Source organism: Microcaecilia unicolor, chromosome 1 (assembly GCF_901765095.1).
Source record: "Microcaecilia unicolor chromosome 1, aMicUni1.1, whole genome shotgun sequence".
Classification (NCBI taxonomy): domain Eukaryota; kingdom Metazoa; phylum Chordata; class Amphibia; order Gymnophiona; family Siphonopidae; genus Microcaecilia; species Microcaecilia unicolor.
The window spans coordinates 309,479,142-309,506,151 of NC_044031.1; the positions used below are offsets into that span (position 1 = coordinate 309,479,142).

A 27,010-nucleotide genomic window follows, 5' to 3' on the forward strand; every position below is an offset into this window, starting at 1 on the left:
TGGGCAGGGAGGGAGCTTGGCATATGGGCTCAGGAAGTTTATTCCAAGCATAGGGAGAGGTGAGGCAGAAAGGGTGGAGCTTGGAATTGGCGGTGGTGAAGGGTGCAGAGAGGAGGGATTTGTCCTGTGAGCGGAGGTTTCAGGTAGGAGCGTAAGGGGAGATAAGGGTAGAGAGGTAATGAGGGGCTGCAGATTGAATGCATTTGTAGGTTAGTAGGAGAAGCTTGAACTGGATGCGGTACATGATCGGAAGCCAGTGAAGTGACTTGAGGAGAGGGGTGATATGAGCATATCGGTCCAGGCGGAGGATAAGATGTGCAGCAGAGTTCTGAACGGATTGAAGGGGGGGATAGATGGCTAAGTGGGAGGCCAGTGAGGAGTAGGTTGCAGTAGTCAAGGCGAGAGGTAATGAGAGAGTGGACGAGAGTTCGGGTGGTGTGCTCTGAGAGGAAAGGGCGAATTTTGCTGATGTTATAGGGAAAGAAGCGACAGGTCTTGGCTGTCTGCTGGATATGGGCAGAGAAGGAGAGGGAGGAGTCGAAAATGACTCCGAGGTTGCGGGCAGATGAGACGGGGAGGTTGAGGGTGCCATCGACTGAGATAGAAAGTGGAGGGAGAGGAGAAGTGAGTTTGGGTGGAAAGACAATAAGCTCTGTCTTGGCCATATTCAGTTTCAGGTGGCGGTTGGACATCCAGGCGCAATGTCGGATAAGCAGGCCGATACTTTGGCCTGGGTTTCCGCAGTGATGTCTGGTGTGGAGAGATAAAGCTGGGTGTCGTCAGCATTGAGATGATATTGGAAACCATGAGATAAGATCAGGGAGCCCAGGGAAGAGGTGTAGATTGAAAAAGAAGGGGTCCAAGGACAGATCCCTGAGGAACTCCGACAGAGAGCGGGATGGGGGTGGAGGAAGATCCATGAGAATGTACTCTGAAGGTACGGTGGGAGAGATAAGAGGAGAACCAGGAGAGGACAGAGCCCTGGAACCCAAATGAGGACAGTGCGGCATGAAGTAAATTATGATTGACAGTGTCAAAAGCGGCGGATAGGTCAGCAGGATAAGGATGGAATAGTGACCTTTGGATTTGGCAAGGAACAGGTCATTACAGACTTTCGTGCGTGCTGTTTCTGTCAAATGTAGAGGGCGAAAACCGGATTGAAAGCGGATCGAGGATGGCATGAGAGGAGAGAAAATCAAGGCAGCGGCTGTGAACGGCACGTTCAAGTATCTTGGAGAGGAAGGGTAGGAGGGAGATGGGGCGTATTTGGAGGGACAGGTGGGGTCTAGTGATGGTTTTTGAGGGAGTGGTGTGACTACAGCATGTTTGAAGGTGTCAGGGACAGTTGCAGGGGAGAGAGAGAGGTTGAGAATAATGACAGATGGAGGGGGTCACAGTAGGGGAGATGGTGTTAAGTAAGTTGGTGAGGATGGGGTCAGAGGAACAGGTGATGCATTTCGAGGAGGAAAGAAGGTGGGTGGTTGCCTCTTCGGTGATAATAGGAAAAGAGAAGGAGGCGGCCTGGGTTGGTTGGTGAGGGAGTGGGTTAAAGGGTGAGGAGGAGGAGGTGGTTTGGTAGTGAATTCGAGGTTTATCTTCTGTACCTTGTTGCGGAAGTAGTCAGCCAGTGATTGAGGAGAGACAGAGGGGGTGGGTGGGAGCGGAGGGCATTTTGAGGAGGGAGTTAAGGGTGGCAAAGAGACGACGAGGGTTGGAGCTGAGGGAATTAGTCAACTGGGTGTAATAGTCCTGTTTGGCAAGGAATAGGGAGGACTGGAAGGAGGATAGCATGAATTTGTAATGAATGAAGTCGGTATGGGTGCGAGATTTCCTCCAGAGGTGTTCAGTAGATCGGGCGCAGGAGCGAAGGTATCGGATGCAAGGGGTCAGCCAGGGCTGGGGATTAGTACGCCTTGTGGGACGGGAGATGGATGGTGGAAGGGTGTCCAGAGCAGAGGAGAGAGTGGCATTGTAAGCGGAGACAGCCTTGTCGACAGACTCGGAGGACATGATGGAGGGGAGGAGATTAGAGATACTAGAGGATAAGGTGGGAGGGTCGACGGCCTGGAGATTCCTGAAAGTAGTGGTTTAAGATTTTCCTATGGTGCCTAATATTCTTGAATAAGCCCTTTATATTGGGCTTAATTTGCATAAAGCTTTAAAAATAAGACATTTTAAACTGGGTTCTAAACAAGGAGAAACACGTTCTATAGTATCACAACCTACTAGCAACTAGGCAGCAGTATTTTTGATTAACTGCAAATGGTAACTTTTCTAGCAAACCTATGCACGAGATGTTGCAATAGTCCAGTTGTGAGGTATGAGGGAATAAACAATAGAAGTCAACTTAATCATAACCAAAAAAATGCCGTTCAGTTCTGAATCAGATTCAGTTGATAAAAATGTACTTTTGGACATCTTAGAGAACACGATACCAATAGCTAATCTATTCTGGACTGTGTTGAGTATGTGTGAGAAAGACGAGTATAATCTCTTTCTAGAGTATTGCAGAGCAGGGGCTAACCCCTAGAGATGTTAATTGTCTCGTGAAGTTGTGGGTAAGATTTATCTAATGTGGATCATAGACTATTAAAATCCCTGCCAATAATGATATTTTCCAGTTTAGGGATGAGTGAGTATCAATTAGCCTACGAAAAAAGGATTTATCAAATGTATTGGGAGCATATACATTACATTATAGATACTACCTTTCCAGTGTCACTGTAACTATGACATATCTTATTGCTGGTCCCTGGATAGTGTTATGAATCTGTAAATTCAACCCTTTCCAGAAGAGGATAACTACCCCCACCTTATGCTGCACAGCAGGGGCTTCTGCTATGGTAACTACCCAACATTTTTAAAAAAATTTTATGTTCTTCAGATAAAGAATAGTTTCCTGCAGCATGGCTATGTCCACTTTATGTCTGTTCAATGTTTGTAATATTTTTTTGTCTCTTAGCAGACAAGGACACCCCTCCCACATTCCAAGAGACTACTTTATTTTAATTTTTTCAAAGGGCATGTTTATCATAACAAAGAACATATATAATGATAAAACATACTGAAATACAACACTGCGTGGCAAAAACATACACCACGATACAAGAAAGCTCAAGCTTTATAAAACCTCCAATTTTATAATACCCCCCCCCCCCCCCCAAAACACAACCCCCAAAGCAAGGTAGTGAGGTCAAGAGACTACTTTAAATTGGGGTATGCTTTCTTTTTATTTTATGGCTATAAAAGAGTTTAGTATATTATACAGGATGAGAGGTCATCCCAGTAGTGACCAACCTCTCATCAACTACCACCAGTACATCTATGAGAAGATCTTTAAATATCTGATTTAGTACTCTGACACATATCATCAATAATATAAGAAAAGATAAACAACAACTGAAATAATATTACCGTCTTCCTCCCTTCTGCTAACCCCTCCTGAATCCCCATGAAATATAGCATCCTCCTAAGGAACTAGAGTTACTGTGAGATGTTCCCCCTCCTCCCCCAACCATCTATATCAAATATAATAAATCCCTTTGATTAATCAAAATACGAGCTCCTCAAAGTAGTGTGTATCACTTAATTAAATTAAAGAATACCATTTCTTTCAATTGTTCAATTTGGCGAGAACTATCATTAATCAGGGAATTCCCCTTAGCATTGCAATATAAAATCGAGGCCTAACCCTTCTAAACTGGATTTGTTCAACATAATGAAATGAAAAAGGGAACGGACACCTGTTTCCATTGGTGATTAGAGAGGGTTTAAGAGCACACAAGCAGAAACAGCAAGGTCCACTCGTGATTAGGCAGTCTTAAATAAGGTGTCTTTGCTATTAACAAACATGGTATGACACAAAGAAAGCCCTCAATTCCAGGGCTAAGTCTTCTTCTGGCAGAAATGTTCCAACAGCAATGTTTTTAACTTTGAAGCATGGCCCTGAGAACCATTTCCCTGCATGAACTATTAAAATAATTTTGTAATTATGCTATTACATTACTCAAGACAGTTTTAAAGTGTAATGACTGTGTTAAGAATAAGCACAATTTTTAGGGCCCTTGTCAATGTTCAACACAATGTGAAACAGGAGATTATAAACCTGATCCTGATAGGTGAGTAGCAGATTCTGTAGTGGATGGAATTAAAAAAATGGATCAATCCAGTTCTCGGTTATAAGCCTCAGCTCAAGTGATGATTGAGAATATATCTGATAGGGATTCTATTGCATCAAATCAGTGCTGGGATTGAGGATTTACATTCAGGGTCCAGTCACCTAAAGCTGTACTACCAGCACTATGGAGACTTAACTGAATATATTTAAACAGACACCTCTGTAACTGTATTCAGCCTAGTTTAATCTCCAAAGCCAGGATCAGGAATGTTTATAAGAGTTGACCTCTCACCCAACCTACAAATTTCTGTAGATTCCATAGTTAGTAAACTCACTGCTAAGTGTTATATTGGATATTGTTCATCCATGTCCTAATGGTAATAGTTCCATGCTCTATATACTTTCCAAGATTATATTGTCTCTGATAAAGTCCCCTTGAATCTCCACCAGGGTGTTTAGTTTAATTCCAGGAGTTAAAGCAGCAGACTATCGTATCCAGTTTTGGCAGGCCTTTCAGTCATTATCTAATTGTTGCTCAGGATTTTCTGAGATTACATGCAACACCATATTGAAGGGCAGAATAAAAGTACAGCACCATAGATTGGCTTCCATTTTCCACAGAACTGTATACTAGAAACTAATCGATTGTGCCAAGAATGATTGGTCAAGATTGCTCAGCAATGATCAGATTCACATGAACAAACTGCAGGGCCCCTTCTGCTCATGTAAAAAGGTGGTTCTTACATCCATAATGAATTTGCAAACGTGCAGAGTATACCAAAGATGAAGGCAACCTTTTTTGAATAAAAGAGCATGCTGCCACAAATTCCTTCTGTTTAGCTGTTACTGTGGCCAAGAAGTCTTGGAAGCAAAGGATCTTTTTGGTTTTATATTGTAAGGGTACATTAGACCTGATCACTCCCGTTTATGAATGAAATTAAGCAGTTTGAAAATAACTGTTCTACATTGGTCCTCAGCAGAGCTGATTATCCGTGACCAGTTTCAAGATTGATCTTTCCTTCCAGTGAGGCTAGTCTTGACTACATGTCTTGCTGCTTGGTGTCCTGCTGCTGGACCTGGTTCTCCACATCAGAAAGGCGCTTATGCTATGTTAAAAAGTCATTGTGCAGTGTTTCTAGCCAATTATTACTGAATCGAGCCTGTCTGTGATTTTTTTTTTTTTTTTGCAATTTCTGGACCACTGAGTCTCAAATTACCACTTTTACCTCAACTGCGATCTCCATAATCCAAGCTGAGCAGACTGTGTGCAGTCTCGTAGCTTCCTCATCCGCCATCTTAGAATTTCCCATTCTGCCTTGCTCCTTCTCTTTTCGGGGCAATTTAATGTCATCTCTGCAACTTTTTCCCTTATCTCTGCCTGTACTCACATGTTAGAGTGTTCCAAATGCTAATGGTTGTTAAACTGCAGTAATTTAACAGTTGTGAGGGGTTGATGTTCTGTGGGAGGCCTGTGAGGTCGCCTCAGCAACATGGCATCACGTGACTCCCTTCCTGTCCTGATTTATTCTTTCCTATTTATTGTATTTCCTTTTTCCTTTTCAATTTGTTGTAATGTATAGCAATAATTGTAAATTGCTTTGATAATATACCGCTTTAGAGTACACCAAGATGAAATTAAAATAAACTTGAAACTTGTTAAATACCAAAACACTCCTGCTTCTCATTCTTTTTCTGCACAATGGGGCAAGGAGAGACATACTTCAGATACTGGCCTTGTTCACACTTCAAAGAAATTTCATTCATTTTCATTCTGATTTGGCCTTTCTGACAGAACACCCAGAGCATAAGAAAATATACCTCTGCTCTAAATGTTGATATTTTTAAGCAAAACGATACATAGAATGCTTAAAAGGGGACTGATGATCTGACATAGTAAGAAGATATAATGCTCCATTTACATTTTCTAACAGCCCTATGAGGAATCATATCTATTTCTTTGTTTCTATTTTTTTTTAGTTGTGTTATTTTATTTTGTGCAACATGACAGCTTAGAGAATACACATGCCTTTATTCCATCATATCATGTAATGAAAGTTAAAAGAGACCTAACTCAAGATTAAACTGCAAACAAAATCTCACCTTGCGCATCCAGTCTTTTGTCAACATAAACCTTATATGTGAAGGCATGACGCAGAGCAAGAGCAGCAAAGAACATCTCTACACAGATTATGAAGTTCTGATAGCCTGCTGCTACTGTCCCTTCCCCAACAGACACATCTGCAGAGTTGATCTTTGGGATTGCACCGCATTTTTCTAAAATGGCCAACAGCATCCCTGTTAACAGGAGAAAAGGTAATTTAGAAAAATGACATCAGATAAAGATCAAATGTCTATCTAGTCTGCTTGTCTATGCCAGCTATTCAGCTCTAAAAATGAAAGAAAGAAGAAAGGGGGTAGACCAATGTAGTTCCAAAGCAGGTGATTTATTGAAGAATAGCAATGAAATGATTCGACGCAGTCCTGTGTTTCAGCGCCACTTGCACCTGCTTCAGGAGTAAAATTATTTCAGGCACAAATGATAAAATCCAAACATAAGAGCAAAAACCTCTAGATACACTCTTCTGCTTTGTCACTTTGCTTGTCAGAACTTTGGATACTGTATTGTTGGAGGGTTTTGACCTTACATTTTACCATCTGTTGCTGAAATAATCTGACTCCTGAAGCAGGCGCATGCGGCGCTGGAATGCAGGACTGCGTCGAGTCATTTTATTGCTGCTCTTCAAGAAATCACTTGCTTTGGAACTGCACCCTTTCATCTTTCTTTTTTGTTGCTGTATTGTGGACCGTTGCTAGGGGGACATTTCTGCTTTTTTTTTAAACTAGTAAGCTCTAACTTCCTTTCCTCTCCCTCAAAGGACCTCCGTGGTTTTCTCATGCTTTGCTGAATTGAGGTACTGTCCTCATTTTTAATACCTCCTGGGGAGGCTCTTCTATGAATTCATCACCCTTTCAAAAAAAAATTTGATTACTCCTAAGTCCATCCGCTTTCATCCTCATTCCACAATCCTTCATTCCAGAGCTTCCTTTTGACTGAAAGAGACCAAGTATATAAAGTGTCTTTCACATCCCTTATTCTGCCTTTCTTCCCAAGTATACATATTTACATCTCAAAAGTCTGTCTTTATAAAGTTGTTCTTAAAGCATATAATTTAGGTGCCTGTATTTATGTGCCCCTTGTGTGTGTAAATGCTTAGAATTCTAGATCTTACACATGTATGTGTACACTTACCAGCTTAAGTGCTAGCAGGGCACCTACGTGTATTTGAAAGAGAAGTGCTACACGGGCAGGACATGGGTGAGGCTTCCAGTTAGCTGCACACCTTACTGTAAATTATACACATCTCTGCTGCATTTTAGCGCCCACACTTACACCAGGTCTAAGGCTGGTGCAACTGTAGGCACAGAAATGTTAGGCATGCTGATACTGGGTTACACTAATAATCTGTAACAGAACCTGGGTGCCCAGGTTCCGTTATAGAATAGGTTCCTACCATGTGTCTTTGGGGCACCTAAACGGAAGCGTCAGGACATAGAATTGTCCCCTTTACAATGAAAATCACTGACCATTATTCACCTATAAGTTATACAGTGGGTGTAACTTATAGGTAAATAATGGATGAACAAAAGCGGCGAGTATGAGTGGAAGGAAAAACAAAAATTCTCTCAGCTGGGTTTTTACATCAGCCTAAGTTTGTTTGTTTTGATGTCAATGCTTACAAAAAGTTTATATTAATGTTATAGGGTAGTTTCTTTAAGTTACTTATACATGCTGTACTAACAAGACAACACTCACCCACAAGCTCTATTCTATTACACTATCCTATGAGATGACAACAGCAAATGCCATTTTTCATGGGCTTTCCAAAAAAAACACTGGAGGATCCTGCTCCTAACAGTTTGTTCAACCACCACATGCATACTTTAGCTAAATCAGAACAAGACCATTATTGAGGGCTTTCAAACTGCTATGTTCAAGACCTGGGTTCAATTCCTGAGCTAGGCTCCAGCTCCTCAAGTCAGCTAGGCTAGGGATACTTGGAAAGCATCTTGTTCAGTGTGTTCAGTTTTGGAGGCCGTATCTTTCTAAAGACGTAAAAAGACTGGAAGCAGTGCAAGGAAAAGCTACAAAAATGGTATGGGATTTGCTTTGCAAACCGTATGAGAGATTTGCTGACCTGAACATGTATACCTTGGAGGAAAGGAGAAACAGAGGTGACATGATACAGACATTCAAATATTTGAAATGTATTAATCTGCAAACGAACCTTTTCTAGAGACGGGAAGGTGGTAGAACTAGCCTTGAGTGAATTCCTTCAAAAAGGCAGTAAATAAATCCTAATAATAAATAAATAAATAAAATAGAGGACATGAATTATTTTTTCATGGAAAGGGTGGTAGATATGTGGAATGCCCTCCCACGGGAGGTGGTGGAGATGAAAACAGTAATGGAATTCAAACATGCGTGGGATAAACACAAAGGAATCCATTTTAGAAGGAATGGATCTACGGAACCTTAGCGGAGAATGGGTGGCGACGATGGTAATTGGAGAGTAAAACCAATGCACAGCAGACTTCTACGGTCTGCGCCCTGATCCTGGCTGAATAGCTAGGGATGGGCTGGAGTGTAAATTTTAATGGGCTTCAATGTTACCTTCAGAACTTTTAGTACAGGAACAGTGCTGGGCAGACTTTTACGGTCTGTGCCCTGAGAAATGCATGGACAAATCAAACTTGGGTATACATATAAGGTATCACATACCATGTAAAATGAGTTTAACTTGTTGGGCAGACTGGATGGACCGTTCAGGTCTTTATCTGCAGTCATTTACTATGCTACTATATCAACCTCCAGAGTGGAAAGGAAAAAAAAACAGTTTTAGCCATTGCTCAATAGCAATACCTAAAGGCTAGACTAAGGGCCAATTCTTACTGGTTTACAGAGGAAATCACTGTTTGTGGCCTCTGGCCAAAGATTATTGAAGTGATGGCTAGGCTGAGTTTGTGGAGGAAGGAGGACAGAGAAGCCAGGGAGAAATCTCAGGGTAGCTACAAATGAAGACTCACAGCCCAGAGGATGGCTCTGATTGAGCAATAAGACCAGAGAAGCAGGAGGAAACTGATGGGTTAAAAAAAAATCTGATAGTAGTACGAGCTACACACGTCCATGTGATTAATTCTCAGGCCAGAGCTTTTTCAGAAATTTGAAGGCATGCATGAGTTTTTCCACTTTAGGTTAGGGCCACCAGTTGCTCAGTATAACAGTTAACCAAACTTAGAAAACTGGAAGGGGGTGGAGGAGTGTGGCTTAGCTTTAACGTGTTCTTTCTGTAAACAGTAGGTGATGTGGAGGGGCATAATCAAACGGGGCACCCAAGTTTTCCTGAGGGCGTTCTTGCAGGACATCCTCGGGAAAGGGCGGGGAAACCCGTATTATCAAAACAAGATGGGCGTCCATCTTTCATTTCAATAATACGGTCAGGGACGCCCAAGTCTTAACATTTAGGTTGTCCTTAGAGATGGTCATCCCCGATTTTCGGCGATAACGGAAACCGAGGATGCCCATCTCAGAAACAACCAAATCCAAGCCCTTTGGTCGTGGGAGGAGCCAGAATTCGTAGTGCACTGGTCCCCCTCACATGCCAGGACACCAACCAGGTACCCTAGGGGGCACTGCAGTGGACTTCACAAATTGCTCCTAGGTGCATAGCTCCCTTACCTTGGGTGCTGAGCCCCCCAAAACCCACTCCCCACAACTGTACAACACTACCATAGCCCTAAGGGGGTGAAGGGGGGCACCTAGATGTGGGTATAGTGGGTTTCTGGTGGGTTTTGTAGGGCTCACATTTACCACCACAAGTGTAACAGGTAGGGGGGGATGGGCCTGGGTCCGCCTGCCTGAAGTGCACTGCACCCACTAAAACTGCTCCAGGGACCTGCATGCTGCTGTCAGGGAGCTGGGTATGACATTTGAGGCTGGCAAAAAATATTTTTAAAGTTTTTTTTTTTTTTTTAAGGGTGGGAGGGGGGTTAGTGACCACTGGGGGAGTAAAAGGGAGGTCATTCCCGATTTCCTCCGGTGGTCATCTGGTCAGTTTGAGCACCTTTTTGAGGCTTGATTGCAAGAAAAAATGGACCAAGTCGGCCAAGTGCTCATCAGGGAGACCCTTCTTTTTTTCCCATTATCGGCTGAGGACGCCCATGTGTTAAGCACACCCCAGTCCCGCCTTTGCTATACTTCCGACATGCCCCCGGGAACTTTGGTCGTCCCTGCGACAGAAAGCAGTTGAGGACGCCTAAAATCGACTTTCGATTATGCCGAATTGGGCGACCCTGGGAGAAGGACGCCCATCTCCCGATTTGTGTCGAAAGGTGGGCGCCCTTCTCTTTCGAAAATAAGCCTGATATGGTGCCAGGAAGAAAGAGCTCTCCCAGAACTTATAATTAGTATATAGGTCTGAGCATATGCAGCCCTTTCCATGTGCAGCAGTATCCTGATTCCCCTTAGTTCCATAGCTCAAGTAGTATAACAACTGTTGGGGAAATGGGAGAACTGTGTGCTGATTAATCCTGCTGTCTATGGAAAGGAGAAATTAGTACTTACTTGAATTTTCTTTCCATTAGTCTTTCCCACTATTCCAGAACCTGTGGGATAGTTGAGTCCATCAACCAAAATGTGGAGATAGAGAACTGAAAACTGAGGCAAGACATCTCCTTTGACATTCAGTCCAGCTCCTCAATAATTACGTAGACAAGCAGTAAAGAAGAAATTCAGAATAAACACAAACCACCTTAACCTCCTCGCTCACCTAACACTAACCAGACAAGCAAACATGTATGGACCTCTCTCATCTCTGGATAACATGTAGAGAGCAAGAGATATGCAGGAAGCACCATGCAAATAACAGTCGTTATTTGATCCATTACTTCACACTGACTAAACATCTCAGAAACTTCGGGCGAACCTCTAGAATAGCGGGAAGAAAATTATCGGGTAAGACCTAACTTCTCCTTCCATTAGGTAGTTTCCCACAATTCCAGAACCTGGGGGATGTTCAAAAGCAATCCTTAGAGTGGCGCCAAGGACTAAAGCCCCCAAAACTGGCTTCTGAGCATGCTGAAACATTCAACCTGTAATGCTTGGCAAAAGTCTGTAGCATTGATCATGTCGACATCTTGCAAATATCTGCCAGACACAGTAAGGTAGTTTCCACCTAGATGTCGCTTTACGCCTCGTAGAATAAGCCTGCTTCCCTGCAAGCAAATAAGCTGACACAATAGTCTCCTTCAGCCATCTAGCAATTGTGGGCTTTGAAGTTAGGAGGCCAAGCCTCAGTTTACCAAAAAGCACAGTTTGTGCGATTTGTGAAACTCATTCGTGATTTCCAGATATCTAATGAGGACCCTAAGCACATTGAGAAGCTTCAAGGAAGAATACTGAGTCTCTTTGTCCTCTCTGCAAAAGGATGGAAGCTCCACAGATTGGTCGAGATGAAACGCTGATATCACTTTCAGAAGAAAGGAAGGAACTGTGCGCAGGGAGACTCCTGGCTCCGAAAAGCAAAGCTCCAAAACCCTACGTGCCAATGCAACAGCCACCAAAAACGTCATCGATAGCGTACGTTCTTTCAAGGCGGCTTTCTGGAGTGGCTCAAAAGGAAGCTTCTGAAGAATCCAAAGGACTAAATTAAGATTCCACTCTGGACACGGCGTACGAAAGGAAGGTTGCAAGCGATCCACTCCCTGCGAGAATTGAACAATATCTGGGAGAATCATGACAGACATCTTCTGCAGTCGGCCCCTGAAACAGGTCAAAGCTGCAAACTGAACTTTTACAGACCCCAAGGTCAATCCTTTCTGAAGACCTGCCTGGAGAAATGCTAAGATGTGCACAATCTGAACAGAGAAGAAAGGAAGTCCACACTCAGACCACCAGCTTTCAAATGTCCTTAACGCCCTCGCATAAGTCACAGACATAGAGCGTTTCTTAGCCTGAAGCAAGGTAGCAATGACCGAATCAGAATAACCTATTCATCTCAAATGAGTCCTTTCAATGGCAAACCCTAAGACCAAAAAGAACATGGTTCCTCCACAGGTACCAGACCTTGCTACAGTAGGCTGTGTACCTGCAGAAGACAGAGAGGACCCCCCCCCCCCCCCCCGTCCAGCAGTTGAATCAGGTCTGTGTACCACAGCCAATACGGGGCTACAAAGATTATTCAACCCCGGTGCAATATAAACCTTTTTAACATGCAATCTATCATGGGGCAAGGAGGGAATACATACAGTAGATGCATCTTCAGTCAGGGCTGCTGTAGGGCATCGATCCCCATCAAGCCCGGTTCTTTCCGACAGCTGAAGAACTTGGGCACTGTGGCATTCCTTTTTGTTGCCACCAAGTCCAGAAGCGAAGAACCCCATCGGTCTACTATCAGCTGAAAATCCTGGCTGGATATTTCCCATTCTCCCAGGTTCAAGGAGTTCCTGCACAGTCTGCCTCCACATTCAAGGACCCAGCAATGTGAGCTGCCAACAAGCAGAGAAAATGTTTCTCTGCCAAATCATGAGGGAAGCTGCCTCCACCGCCATTTGATGGCTGCAGGTCCCTGCCTTGCTTGTTGATATAAGCTACTGCTGTTGCATTCTTGGAGAAAACTTGGACCGGGACCCCTGCAAGAAAGAGAGCAAAGTCGCGTAAGGCATTCTGCACTGCCCTGAGCTCCAAGCGATTTATTGACCACTGAGACTCCTGTTCGTCCAAGTGCCCTGTGCCAGATGGAACTTGTAATGAGCTCCCCAACCTGACTTGCTGGCATCTGTTGTCACCACCTCCCATTATGTTATCGGAAAGGGAGTTCTGACAGTCAAATTCAAGGGCGACAACCACCACTGTATACTCCCATCTGTAAACCAGTGTCCAAGGAAGATGAAGGACATGCTTCTGTGACACCAGAGACCAGAAGCTGAGAAGAGATTCCTGTAGCGGTCACATACGAGACCTTGTCCATGGTACCACTTCCATCGCCAAAGAGCAATCGAAGAGAGGGTTCAAAAGTACACAAAGTCAAGTAGTAAACAAAAAAAGCACAAAATGGCCTCAAGAACTGGTACAATCTTTAATAAAAGAAGACCCGACACGGGCCGTGTTTCGGCGCTCCAACGCGCCTGCCTCAGGGGTCTAACAAAAAACAATAATTAAGAAATACATAATCAACATCACATATAAATAAAAAATAGGAAAATCATTTTACCTATGGACAACAAATATATTCAAAACAAAACCGTTCAAATTCTAATTACAGACATATTTTTTTGCTGTGAAATACTATGTGTTAACTAAAAAAGAATGTATAAAAATATATAATAAATTTATTAAAAGCAAAACAGGTTCATGCAAACCATGATTGAATGTATGGTTGTATTAAAAACATTTTTTGAAAATAAAATTTAAAATTTGTGTATAATCCATGCATCCCAGGTTATATTGGCGTTCTTCTGTTACTTACTTTATGTATTTAGTAAGCATAACGTTACGGGGGAGAGGCATAATCCCGCGCAAACAGATACCATGATTATTCTCAAAATAGCGTAGTGATGCTTTTTTCTAATTTAGACAAACAAAATTCTCTCTCAAATGTTAAAGTGTGTATATAAGCGATCTATTAGAACTGCAAATGTTAACATTATATAAATTCAGTTCAAAATCACTTACTGTTACTGCTGACTGTACCAAAATGCTGATAATCGCTGTCATCGTTCTTCTGAAAGAAACGCCAAAAAGAGAAGCATGTGCAGTGCACTGCTTAAGAAACAGAGAGGGATCATGACGTGATGCCAATTAGGGTAATTAAATGCATGAATAAAACGGAGGGAAGGTAGAGTGTGTACTTTTGTTTCTGGGGATATACACTTTTTTTTTAAAAAAATGAGAAAATCCATTTTAATGATCTGACACTATCAAAAGTTGGGTAATATATAAAATATATAAAAAGGGGGGGGGGGGGGATCCTGAAGTTAAAAGTGATTTGTTTTAAGGAGGTATATAAGTTGAATTAATCCCTCAAAAAAACATATAAATCTATCAGATTGCATTGTCTGATGAAAAAAAAAAAAAAAAATAGATGTCTGTAATAGATGTTAAATGGCATCAACACCTTAGAATAAATAGACATGCTGAACATGAATCATTCTGCCATTTAATATTAAAGAAAAGTGTGACATCCATCGCCGCCATCATTGACCCCAGAGCCCAGTCATAGTCACAGACCCTTGACTGAGCTGTTGAACCAACTTCGACTTCCTGCATTCCATGAGAAAGATTCTCTACCTTGCTCAAGAGTCTGCGATTAATTCAGTTTGTTCTTTTCAAAATTGATCACCCAACCCAACGACTGCAGAAGACAGACAACTTTGTCGGTCGCTGCCACTCTGCCTAAATGAGCCTGAACTGATTTCCTGGCGTCGAAGGAAGGCCACTGCCGCCTGGCCTTTCCCTTCATTGGATTGCCATTTTCATATCCCTATTTTTTGGTTTTGCTGAAGGAAGGCTGCCACCACCACCACCTCCTTGGTAAATATTCTTGGAACCGTGGCGAGACTGAAGGGCAAAGCCCTGTACTGGAACTGATGGCCCAGCACCATGTAGAAAAAACTCTGATGCAGCGGCCATATAGGTATATGCAAGTATGCCTCCTTGAGATTGAGGGCAGTAAGAAATTCTCCCTCTTGAACAGAGACTATGACTAATCTTGGTGTCTCCATGCGAAAGCAGGACACTCGGAGGCAGCGGGGAGATCTAAGACTGGATGAAAGGTGCCTTGTCAATGTCAATGTAACATTTATATACTGCTATATCCCCTCGCAGGTTCACTGCGGTTTATAAGCAAAGTTTATAATACAAACATTAAAATAAGGAATACTCATCAAAATCCAAAATATAAGATAAATTCCATCAAGTCAAATCATTAACAGTTTTCAAATAAAAATGTCTTCAATTTCTTCGAAAAGAATTATTAATTTCCAGTATAACCAATGAAGGAGAAAAAAAAATTCCAAAAGAAAATTGCAACAAAAGAAAATAATGAACTAAAAATTTGTAAATGAACACCTCTTGAACTTGGAAGTTGAAAAATTAGCACAGCATGTAGGCGAGAAGAATGGCCAAAAAAAGCAGTGCTAAACAAACTAAATAACAATTCAGACGTAAAACCATAAATTATTTGGAACAATGGACAAACTGATTTGAAAAAAATTATTGCCAGGACACTGAAGTTTGCAGAGTATTTGACTTCTCCCTGTTTCAGCCTGGGGAACTGGAACAATGGCCCAGAGTGCCAGCAAGGAAGCTAGCTTGGTTCCCTTTTGACAAGGAGACTGCAAGAAGAGTGGAGCTACCCTGGAGGGAGAACTCCAACTTGTAAATTCTGTAAGAATATCAAGAACCCACTCCTCCCAAAACTCCTTAAGATGTCCTCTCACCGGAGGAAGAGAACAGTGGACCAGTCTTGTATCATTGTGAAGCTCTGGGTGCTCTAGCTAACAGAGGAGGACTTCCTGTCCGCATGAAGGGAAGACTGCATGCCTGAAAGTGGGACTTCCGACCATACTGCTGACAACCAGGCTGGTACCATCTAGTGTCCCCCTGAAGACGGCTTATTCTCCAGGAACCGCTCTGGCTTAGTTTCCCCTCAGTTCTTTCACCAAGTTACTGAGATCTTCTCCAAACAGCCACTTGCCCTGCTGTCCAATACCGCAACCAGAGTTAGACATGCCGTGAAAGCCAAGGACATACTGTGGGGTGTAATTGGTAACATGTTTATTTATTTATTTATTGCATTTGTACCCCACATTTTCCCACCTATTTGCAGGCTCAATGTGGCTTACATAGTACCGTCAAGGCGTTTGCCCAGTCGGTTGATAACAGATACAAGGTTGTATAGTGATCGTATGAGTTCTAAGTGGAGAGTCGCAAGGGATGAAGATTGCCTGTTGTCCAGTACGATTATAGTCAAGCAGTGTTGCTGGGTGAAGAGGTTTACGTGGGGTCATTGGGGTAGGCCATTTTGAAGAGGTTGGTTTTTAGTGATTTCCTGAAGTTCAGGTGGTTGTGCATTGTTTTCATAGCTTTTGGGAGGCCATTCCATAGTTTTGCACTTATGTAGAAGCTGGATACGTGGGTTGTTTTGTATTTCAGTCCTGTGCAGTTTGGGTAGGATCTTGACGATTTGATTTTGTTTCTTATTGGCAGGTCTATAAGGTCTGTCATGTAACCTGGGACTACGCCGTATACGATTTTGTGGACTAAGGTACAGATTTTGAAGGCAATCCTTTCTTTGATTGGGAGCCAGTGCAACTTTTCTCGAAGAGGTTTGGCACTTTTGAAGCGTGTTCTGTTGAATATCAGCCTGGCTGCTGTGTTTTGGGCGGTCTGTAATTTTTTCATGAGTTGTTCCTTGCAGCCCGCGTAGATTCCGTTGCAATAATCTGCATGGCTTAGGACCATTGATTGTATTAGATATCGAAAGGCTGCTCTTGGGAAGAAAGATTTTAATTGTTTGAGCTTCCACATTGAATAGAACATTTTCTTTGTTACTGAGTTTACTTGGGTCTCGAGAGTAAGGTTGCGATCAAGTGTGACACCGAGTATTTTCAAACTGTCTGAGATAGGGAGGGTATTTCCTGAAGTACTTATGGTTGTGGGTTTGTAATTGTTATGTTGCCAGGAGAGGATGAGACAATGTGTTTTTTCAGTGTTTAGTTTTAGTTGGAATGAGTTAGCCCAGGAGTCCATGATATTAAGGCCATCATTGATTTTATTGGCTATTTCTGTCAGATCATGTCTGAAGGGGATGTAGATTGTAACATCATCTGCATAAATGAATGGGTTAAGGCCATGATTGGATAAGGACAGTGCTAGTGGAATCATCATCATGTTGAAGAGTATTGGTGATAGCGGTGATCCCTGGGGTACGCCGCATACTGCTTTCCATGGTGGTGATATATTGGACTTTGATTTTACTTGGTAAGTTCTGGTGGTTAGAAAACCTTTGATCTAATTGAATACATTTTCTTCAATCCCAATGTGGCTTAGCAATCTTAGTAATATGTTTTGGTTGACCATGTCGAATGCGCTCGACATGTCGAACTGGAGGAGTATGCTTTTGCCTACTGCTATCTCCTCCTTGAATTTGGCCAGGAAGGTGAGAAGGACAGTTTCAGTGCTGTGGTGGGATCCATCAAGTAGGCCAACCCTGCTTCCAGCTGGGCATTACGGTGCTCATCTTGTGATGCAGACTGCTGATGCCACTTCAGGCATGCTCTTGTCACAAACGAGTTGCACACTATCGCTTGAAGGCCCAAAAAGGCCACTTCAAAGTCTTGTTTCAGCAAGCCTTCTAGCTTCCTATCCTGTAGGTCTTTTATGGCAATGACCCCTTGCATCAGCATAGTGGTCTTCTTAGTCACCACCATAACCAGAGAGTCCACCCTGGGAAGCTGCAATTAATTTTTCTCCTCCCGAACTAACAGGTAGAGGCGAGCCGAGGCTCTTCCCACTCAGCCCCGTGTCCGGTGAGACCCATTCTGCTCTAATCAGGATGCATCAGGAAGGCCTTAGAAGGACCTCTAAGCCCCCTCATTATTGACAAAAATGGAATTCTGACACCAAAGCAGAAGGCTGCTCAATAAAAAGCACCAGCAATGCCTCAGAAATAAAGAGCACTGAGCTCCTCTTTATGAAACAACCTCAGTACTGTCAAATCATCCCCCTCTTCAGGAGGGAGCTCTTCCTCCTATAACAGCTTCTTCAATGATGGCTCCTCTGAATAGACCAAGGCCAGATCAGATAAGGAGGGAGAAGCAAAGAGAGCCTCAACTGCCCACTCCTGGATGTCTAAACAAGATCAATTAGAAGCCCAAGGGGCAGAAGGGCAAGACACTGAAGTACCTTGCAGCAACTCTGACTGTCCTTGCTTCAGTAAATAGGTCTGGTGTAAGAGCAATATAAATTCTGGAGGAAACAAAGATCCCAATGCAGCTGAATGCTCTGTTGGGCCCCAAGGCTGTAAAATGGCAGCTGTACTCTGCACATTATCAGCCAGAGGCTGCTTGTCAGCCCTGACAAAATGGCGCCCAGTCCCACTCCCTCCTGTGTCAAATTGAGCACTGGCCCTGCCGAAGAGCACAGAGACCCCAGCATATTTGGATGCTGCGCCGAATCTGAAGATGTGCTGCCGCTGACTGTTCCCCCTGTGTCCTACGGGATTCTCAGCTTGCATGTGCTGCAATGCCCCGACCCTTGCCAGCAGATCCCACAGCAGGAACACCTCTAACTGCCTCCATGGGAACTGTCATTCATCCCGACTGTCACCAGCACAGCACGTTGTGTCCGAAGCGGTTAGTCAGGATCCCTCCCCTACACCAAGTAGAACTTGCAACCCTCCAAGTGGTTCCAAGTCAAACTTTAGTCAGACTTACCACTGCTGGCTGTTTCTCCTAAGCTCACAGTTTCCACAAGTCTTACCACAGATGAGAAAGGCTCAGGACTGATATTCAGTCCCACACTCTCCAGCAAGCCTCTTTCCTTTTTTTTTTTTTTTAAGGTTGTTGAACTGGAAAAGGAGAGCTCCACAGGAAACAGGAGAGTTGAAGGGAGGGAATAAGTAAACTTGCAGGGCATCAGAGACAGGGATCTGAAGACCTCCAGACATGACTCTGCAGACTCAAGTCAGCCGCAAAGCTCAACTGGACCACAGGCAAATCATTGAGAACCAGAGGCTGAAAACTGTGTGTTTATCCACCTGCTGGAGAAAAAGTACAGAGGAGCTGGACTGGATGCCAAGATAGAGATGTCTCAGCTCAGTTTTCACTTCTCTATCTCCACTTGCTGGTTGATGAACACAACTACATCACAGGTTCTGGAATAGTGGGAAGCTTTGTAATAAGTGACTATTTATCCACCTGCTGGAGATAAAAAGTACAGAGGAGCTGGACTGGATGCCAAGATAGAGATGTCTCAGCTCAGTTTTCACTTCTCTATCTCCACTTGCTGGTTGATGAACACAACTACACCACAGGTTCTGGAATAGTGGGAAGCTTTGTAATAAGTGACTATTTTTTTTGTCAATAAGCAGGTTATCATCAGGTACAGAAGTGACTCCTAAGTTCGGGGCCACTTAACTTTATAGATAACTTGTCTATGTTGAAGAACAACTAAATCAGAAGGTGAAACGAGAATTGCATAGATCATAAAGACAGGTTGGTCAGTACAGCTTGACCAAATGCACCATCTTTGGTAGTATTAAGTGAAAGTATGATGTAATGAGCAAGCAGCTATTTTTTATATACTGTCCAGCAAAACAGATTTCAAGACAGCTATGTAACTTGCAGTGGCTCTGATTTGATGAGGTTTTACTCTTCTGGTTAGAGGGATACCAGTTTGATCACAAAAAAAAAAAAAAAAAATGAATACAGGAGGTCTGCCAATTAGCTAGAGTGAGCTTTGCCACTAGAATACCAAGTCTATTGGGAATTCAAGGAGACAGACCTTCTGATGGATCCTGCTCTTTTATGCAAGAGCCCATTTTTAGTCCAGAGTGTGGAGGGATTTCTTGCCTGGATATCTGTGTGGATTAGATTAAAACATGTGCAGTGCTATTCCTTCATTTACATAAATGGTGGGGCCATCATCAGGAGGACTTTAGGATGAGTAAGTAGTCAGTCAGCCTATTATGAAGAAATTGAGTCTAAGGCTCATACAGTGACTAAGACTTGCAATTCACTGGGCCTTCTACCTGAATTAACTACTAGAAAAAAGAATTTTCCAGATTAGATTCTTGAGATATGAAGATTCCATGGACTCAAAGTGAAATTTCATGAGAGATTTAAGAAGGACACCGACATCTACTGGTACAGAGAGTTTGACAAGTAGCAGCCCTTTCAAGAATCTGGAAATCCCTGGAGATTAGAAAGTCTGAAACCTTCCTATAGGGACTTGATAGGCTGATTGTGCACCGATATAGGTTGTTTGCAGCTCTAAGCAATAAACATGGTACATATATTGCAGTATGGTACCTGGGGGGGGGGGGGGGCACAAAAATCCTGCCTTTCCAGAACTAGGACTGGTCTTACTGTTACTAAAATGCAAGTTATTTGCTAATCAATATACCTCAGACCAAATTCTGTTTCTCAAGAAAAAGGGAAATACACAAAAGAAACGGACTTTGTTCAGATGGCCTAACTGCAATCTGAAGGAATTTTAGAAGAATCAGAGATATGTTACACAATTCTCTGTTGAGTGTTACATAGGTAGGTGTTAAATAAAGTAACAACAAATTAAATCTGTGCAAAAAGTTGCTTTTATTGTACTTTGTATTTTTAAAAATATATTAAATCACTATGTGTAGTTTAAAAACCATTAAAACCATATTAAAATGTTTAAAAATGCATTAAAAAGTATGCTAAAATTTTTATAATGTTTAAAAAAAGTTAACACTTAAACTGGATCCAGTATTGGAATTTTAAAGTAAACTAATTCTAAAATCAGGTAAGTATTGATTTTTGTTATATTTTAGCACCAGAATATGATTGACTTTACTGGTATATTTTGTTTCTCAGGTTTTCCTAGAAGCCTATCAGGTAGGTATGCTTTTCTGTTCAAGTATGTGTATGTACTGAGCTCAGTCTATTTCTGGATGTGTAGATGATGATGTATGATGGTTTTCCTACTTAACTGAAGGGGCCTTCCAGCTCTCTTGTATATCTCCATCTGTCTTTAAATTCTTCAGGCTTTATTCTTTTTCTTTTACCTGTTTCTAGCTTTAATTATAAATTAATAAAAGCTATGCTCCCTCAATAATGTATACTAGAGGTTACTGGTGTTCCGGCCTAATAAAATCTATTACACTGAATAGTAGTAACTAATAAAAACTATAGGATGACCCCTCCGAAGGGACACCACCTTGTAAGTGGTGGAGGGGCTTCCGTGTTTCAACGACTCAGAAGGCTATGTGGAAGGGTTACCCATATCAGACAGGCCTCTGAGGAAAAAACAGACAAAGAGTGTCCCAAACTAGGGAGAGTGGAAAGATGATGACCTGAAGCTCATACGCTCAACGGCCCAGCTGTCCTCTGAAGTTTTGTCTTTGTTTACTTGAAATTTCCTCTTTGCACCTGCAGTTACCTTAACTGACAGGAAGGGGACAATGGGGGGTCAGCCGCCAATGGCCAGCGTTTTGTCCCCTGTGCAAGTGAGGGACCGCTGCGCGACGAGCTGCCCACAGATGACTGGGTTGATGAGTCCATTGATTAGCGCCGGCGAAGGAGCGTCGATGCTCTTGGACCTGGAAACAACTTCATCGCTCTCAAATCATTTAACCACCATGTCCAAAGGAGTGGAGGAGTGAGTTAGGAGTGTATGCTGAAACAGAAGTCGTTTACAGCTGAACCCGTGTCGGCAGTGCCACTCCTAAACCCGTAATAGCTATCAGCTTGGAGCTTTTGGCTCCAATGGAGGTTACATTGAATATCATCTGGAAGGCGCGCCAGGACCTAACGGTGGTAGTAAATAATTTTGCTTCAGATATAATCTTATTAGTGAGCCACATGGATAATCTAATCGAATCCTTTGAGAATGAAAAATTGATATAGCAAATGAAATTCTACGGGAATAGGAAACGGTTAAGATTTTGAAAATGTTAATGGACCAGAAAAATTTGAATAAAATGAATATTGTTACAGATGATTAATATCGAGATTGTTGTTTTCCCAGAGTTCCGGGTATGACTCCTAAAGTTGTTTTTCCTCTGAAATGATTCCTCTTAGTATATTAATTCAAAAGGAGTGAAGCCTGTGAAACTGGGATTACTTTTATCAGTGGGAATTGGATCAGAGATTCAAGTGTTTGTATTGTTAAATAATTTCTGGTTTTAAAAGGGGAAAAAAATGAAATCAGGTGTATTGTTTCCACTAATATTGGATAATAAGTATGTTTCCAATGAAATTAATTGACTATACACCATTTTGGGTTTGAGGAGGCCAGCTAGATGATCAATGTGGAATAATGATTCAGATAAATAATAACTGGGAATAATCAGGTTAATACCACATTTTCTTGGTTTACTGTTTAATTGATCTCCTTGTCTTGTTTCACTCTCCCTATTTATTTTGTGGTCTAAGAAAGAGAAAGATTGTATATAATTAATTTATCTAGTTGAGATTTTCTTCATCTAATATTGTATTAATGTACAGTCATCTCTGTATTACTGTTTGCAAGTGACCCTTGCAAAATGAAAAATTATAAATAAATGATAAAAAATATATAGGATGATTTTAAAACCTCTTTGAGCCTCTCTTTGTACTCTCTTTGTAGAGTTAGAACATTCAAACATCCACACTCATACAAAGTCCCAGTTACAGAAAATTTAATTTCTCTCTTTTTAAACTGGGGTTTCTGCAGAGAAATCAGCTGTTCATTAAACTCTCACAGAACAGATCTTTATTCTCCTTAAGAGATTATTCAAAAGTAATTTTCTTTTCAGTTTTTTTCACTATTCACAGTACACTTAGTTAGAACACAGTATTCTTGATTTAAAATTATTTTTTTCCAGAATTATTCAAATCACTTTTTTATTCACTGTAATTTGTTTTCTTTAAATAGACTGCTATGATTTTAAAAATTCTCACAGAATAAGTTTTCTCATCTGTATGTTATCTGTATGAGAACTTTTACCAGACAATCTTTACTGTAAAGTCTTGTTTCTCAGAATTTATACTTCAACTATTATTCTCATTTAAGATGAGTTGTTCTCTCATTTAAATATAACAGGCTGTATAGCTTTCCTTCATTCAAAATTGTTGATCCTGGGAATTGTATTTAACCACAAGACAGTTTTCTTTGATTTTTCCTTTTTCTGAATTAACAGATATTAATCAGTTTGTTAATTAGATCTATTTTAGTGTTTCAACTTACTGAATCATCTCACACTTTCTATCTCCAATAAAAGTATTATTTTTCTTAAAAACTACTTTTAAAATATCTGCTCTATTTCTCACTTAAACAGAGGTATTTAATAAATACCAGTTAAATTCTATCAATTCTATTAACTTTTTATTCTTAACAGACATACACACTCTTCGTACAACCTGCCTTTTCACATCTCTCTCGGCTTCTCCCTAATTTGTTAGAAGCAGTGTTCTGAGGAACAGGTTCCTTCAGGGAACAGTGCAGCCAATCAGCTTGTAATTTATACAGCTTGTAAACAGAATCAGAGAACTCACTTTTAAACGTTTTTAAAAATGATATTTTCAAACCGTTTTTGTATTAAACCTCACTATTTCACAGAACTTTACTTTTACCTAAAAATTTTAACTTTTACATTAGGGGCCCAGTTTACTAAGCTGTAGGCGTGCTAGTGTTTTTAGTGCACGCTAACACTAGAGACACTCATAGGACTACAGTAAAACCTCGGTTTTCGGCGGTAATCCGTCCGAAAACAACGAAAACCGAGGCAATAAGAAAGTACAGTACAATAATCAACAGACTTTCCCAGGATGTGCTGCACAATACAAAAAAATCACCATCAGTGAGCACCCAGCTCTGGGCCCTGGCCGCCTCTATCTACAGGCCCGGGGAGCTGACCGGGGCGAGCGTCCACACCCTGACCCTCCCCGACACTCCCTTTCAGTCCCTCCCGATTACCGAGGCAATCTCCCCCTGCCGAGCTCGATGGGTGTGCAGCGGCGCTAAAGCAGCTAGTGTTGCCGGCTTCTCTGTCCTGCGGCACACGCGTGTCCGACAGCAGCATCTCTCCTCTCAAAGCACGCGCAAAGGCCGGCGGCTCCCCCCACCTCCTATACTATTAGTGGTGTAGATAGCGCCCAAGCAGCGTTGGATGGAAAAGTAACCCCCTGTTCATCAGGACCGGCAACGTGCCGGCGATTTTGAAGTTGCAGCGGCAGCAGTTACGTCACTTGTGCTACTGGCGCTGTCCTCTCTATCTTCCAGACCCTGCCAGCTGAAGACGAAATCCGAGGCAAGAGACAAAAACCGAGACAAATTTTTGGATGAAAAAAAAACGACGAAAACGACGATAACCGAAGACAAATAAAACCAAGGTTTTACTGTGTCTCTAGCGTTAGCACATGCTAAATTTTAGCATGTGTTAAAAATGCTAGCACGCCTTATTAAACAGGGTCCTTAAGAATTTTATATTTGAGACTGTTCTATGTCCATTAATTGCAAGCATCTGCAGCATTTTTACTACTTATTAATCACATTAGGGACCTCTCAGCACCTGCACTGGCTACCTAGCACCTTTAAAAATTATAAAATTAAACTTTGTATATAGGGAGCAGTTATCTGTGCCAATCTCCCTATATTAAATAAGCATGTGTGTGAAAAAAAATTGCACTAAACTCGGGCACTCTGAACAGTTCCTTCACTTCCCAGCAAAAATGTGGCCACATGCGCAATTGCGTTTTAAATGCGACCCATGTCCAAACTGTTCTGCCTTCTTCAAAGAACCACCTCCTCCTGGCCTTAGCCGTACGTACACCTGGCCTTTAATAAAAAATATTTTCTGCCTGGGGCATTAAGTCCATTAGCTTTCCTGGATTTTGCTGGGCTCCCCTGCCCTCCTGCTCATGTGTGAATGAAGCATCTTCTGACGTCATCACATCATCGTGCATGCGAGCGATTTCAGCGGCCCAGCAAAGTCATGCTTTAAGCATGGGCCTTTCCTGCTCCTATCCTCTGACTTCCTTTCCGGGCCAGAACGGCCGCGATTATGTCAAATTCGTGACCTCTGTGGTGGGGAGTCACTGCCGCGAGATTCAAATTTAAAGGGCTCCCGGGTCTGTTGTAAGCCACTAAAAGTAGTCTTGACCCATTAATGAAACACCAGACTGAAAACCTTTTCCATTTAAACAGATATGTGTCTGGTGCAGTGCCATAGCGAGGGCGGCTGACACCAGGGGCGGGTTGCCACTGCGCAGCCCCCCCCCCCCCCCCGGAGTGCATTGTTACTTACTTTAGAAGCGAGGAGCAGGCGGGAGGGCCGATCTGCCCCCGAGTCCACGTCGGCTCCATTGGTTCCTTGCTCTCTCTGCCCCGGAACAGGAAGTAACCTGTTCCGGGGCAGAGGGAGCAAGGAACCAACGGAGACGACACCCCCCCAGCGGCGTGCACCCAGGGCAGACCGCCCTCCCCCTTCCTACGCCACTGGTCTGGTGGAAGATTTTCTTGGTGCCACCAAGATGAATTAAATTTGAGGGGGCAGGCCTAAATGAGTTTACTAAGCATTGCTCAATTTCCATACTGTCAGTCCTAGTGAATTAAAGTTGGGATGCAGATAGGAGCCTCTATGCTGCATTATCAAAGTCAGAAAGATTTGGAGCCTGCACAGTGGAAGATCAGAGTATCTTTTGAGAATAGGAAACCAGTTCTGCAGTCACTATGGTGCTATGGGAATCACTGCTCTGTGTGCTCCGAAACTTGTGCAGCATTTTTGCTACGAGAAGGATGGTTGGATAAACTTAAAGAAATGATCTAGTACAGTTTAAGCTAGCGTATCCTTCACTAGGTAATCTGGAGTCAGCTGTACTAAACAAAGGGGAAGCTTTGATGACTGCCCCAGATATGATTGAGAGACTACTCATGGAACTAAACTCTTCTGAGCTTTTCTGCTATATGGTTCTGAATGCCTTGTATATAAGTAGCTTGAATTTGTATGTGACTGGAAATTAAAAAAAGTCTCCAATTTGTGCTGCCTCCCAGCACAGCTGAAGCAATTTGGGCACCGCCTGCTTGCTGACTATAAAAATATGGATGATTGCCTATCTGGATCAGCAGGAGACAAACACTCAGAGGGAGAGTGAATGATACATACCTGTAGCAGGTGTTCTCCGAGGACAGCAGGCTGATTGTTCTCAAGACTGGGGTGACGTCCGCGGCAGCCCCCACCAACCGGAAGAAGCTTCGCGGGCGGTCCGCACGCAGAGCACGCCCACCGCGCATGCGCGGCCGTCTTCCCGCCCGTGCGTGACAAGCAAAATGATGAAACGCAACTCCAAAGGGGAGGAGGGAGGGTAGGTGAGAACAATCAGCCTGCTGTCCTCGGAGAACACCTGCTACAGGTATGTATCATTCACTTTCTCCGAGGACAAGCAGGCTGCTTGTTCTCACGACTGGGGTATCCCTAGCTCTCAGGCTCACTCAAAACAAGAATCCAGGTCAATTGAACCTCGCAACAGCGAGGGTATAACAGAAATTGACCTACGAAGAACAACTAACTGAGAGTGCAGCCTGACCAGAATAAATTCGGGTCCTGGAGGGTGGAGTTGGATTTAAACCCCAAACAGATTCTGCAGCACCGACTGCCCGAACCGACTGTCGCGTCGGGTATCCTGCTGGAGGCAGTAATGCGATGTGAATGTGTGGACAGATGACCACGTCGCAGCCTTGCAAATCTCTTCAATAGTGGCTGACTTCAAGTGGGCCACTGACGCTGCCATGGCTCTAACACTATGAGCCGTGACATGATCCTCAAGAGCCAGCCCAGCCTGGGCGTAAGTGAAGGAAATGCAATCTGCTAGCCAATTGGAGATGGTGCGTTTCCCGACAGCGACCCCTAGTCTGTTAGGGTCGAAAGAAACAAACAATTGGGCGGACTGTCTGTGGGGCTGTGTCCGCTCCAAATAGAAGGCCAATGCTCTCTTGCAGTCCAATGTGTGCAACTGACGTTCAGCAGGGCGGGTATGCGGTCTGGGAAAGAATGTTGGCAAGACAATTGACTGGTTAAGATGGAACTCCGACACCACCTTCGGCAGGAACTTTGGGTGGGTGCGGAGCACTACTCTGTTGTGATGAAATTTGGTATA

At 42.8% G+C, this 27,010-nt stretch overlaps 1 protein-coding gene across 1 annotated transcript in view; it reads right to left on the reverse strand.

Moving 5' to 3' along the window:
* TMEM184B (transmembrane protein 184B) overlaps positions 1 to 27,010 on the reverse strand; it is a 192,406-nt gene that overhangs the window by 12,098 nt on the left and 153,298 nt on the right. The window contains exon 8 of the mRNA XM_030208321.1: positions 6,218 to 6,412. Within this exon, the coding sequence (XP_030064181.1) occupies positions 6,218 to 6,412 (195 nt within the window). The remainder of the gene's footprint in view (positions 1 to 6,217; positions 6,413 to 27,010) is intronic.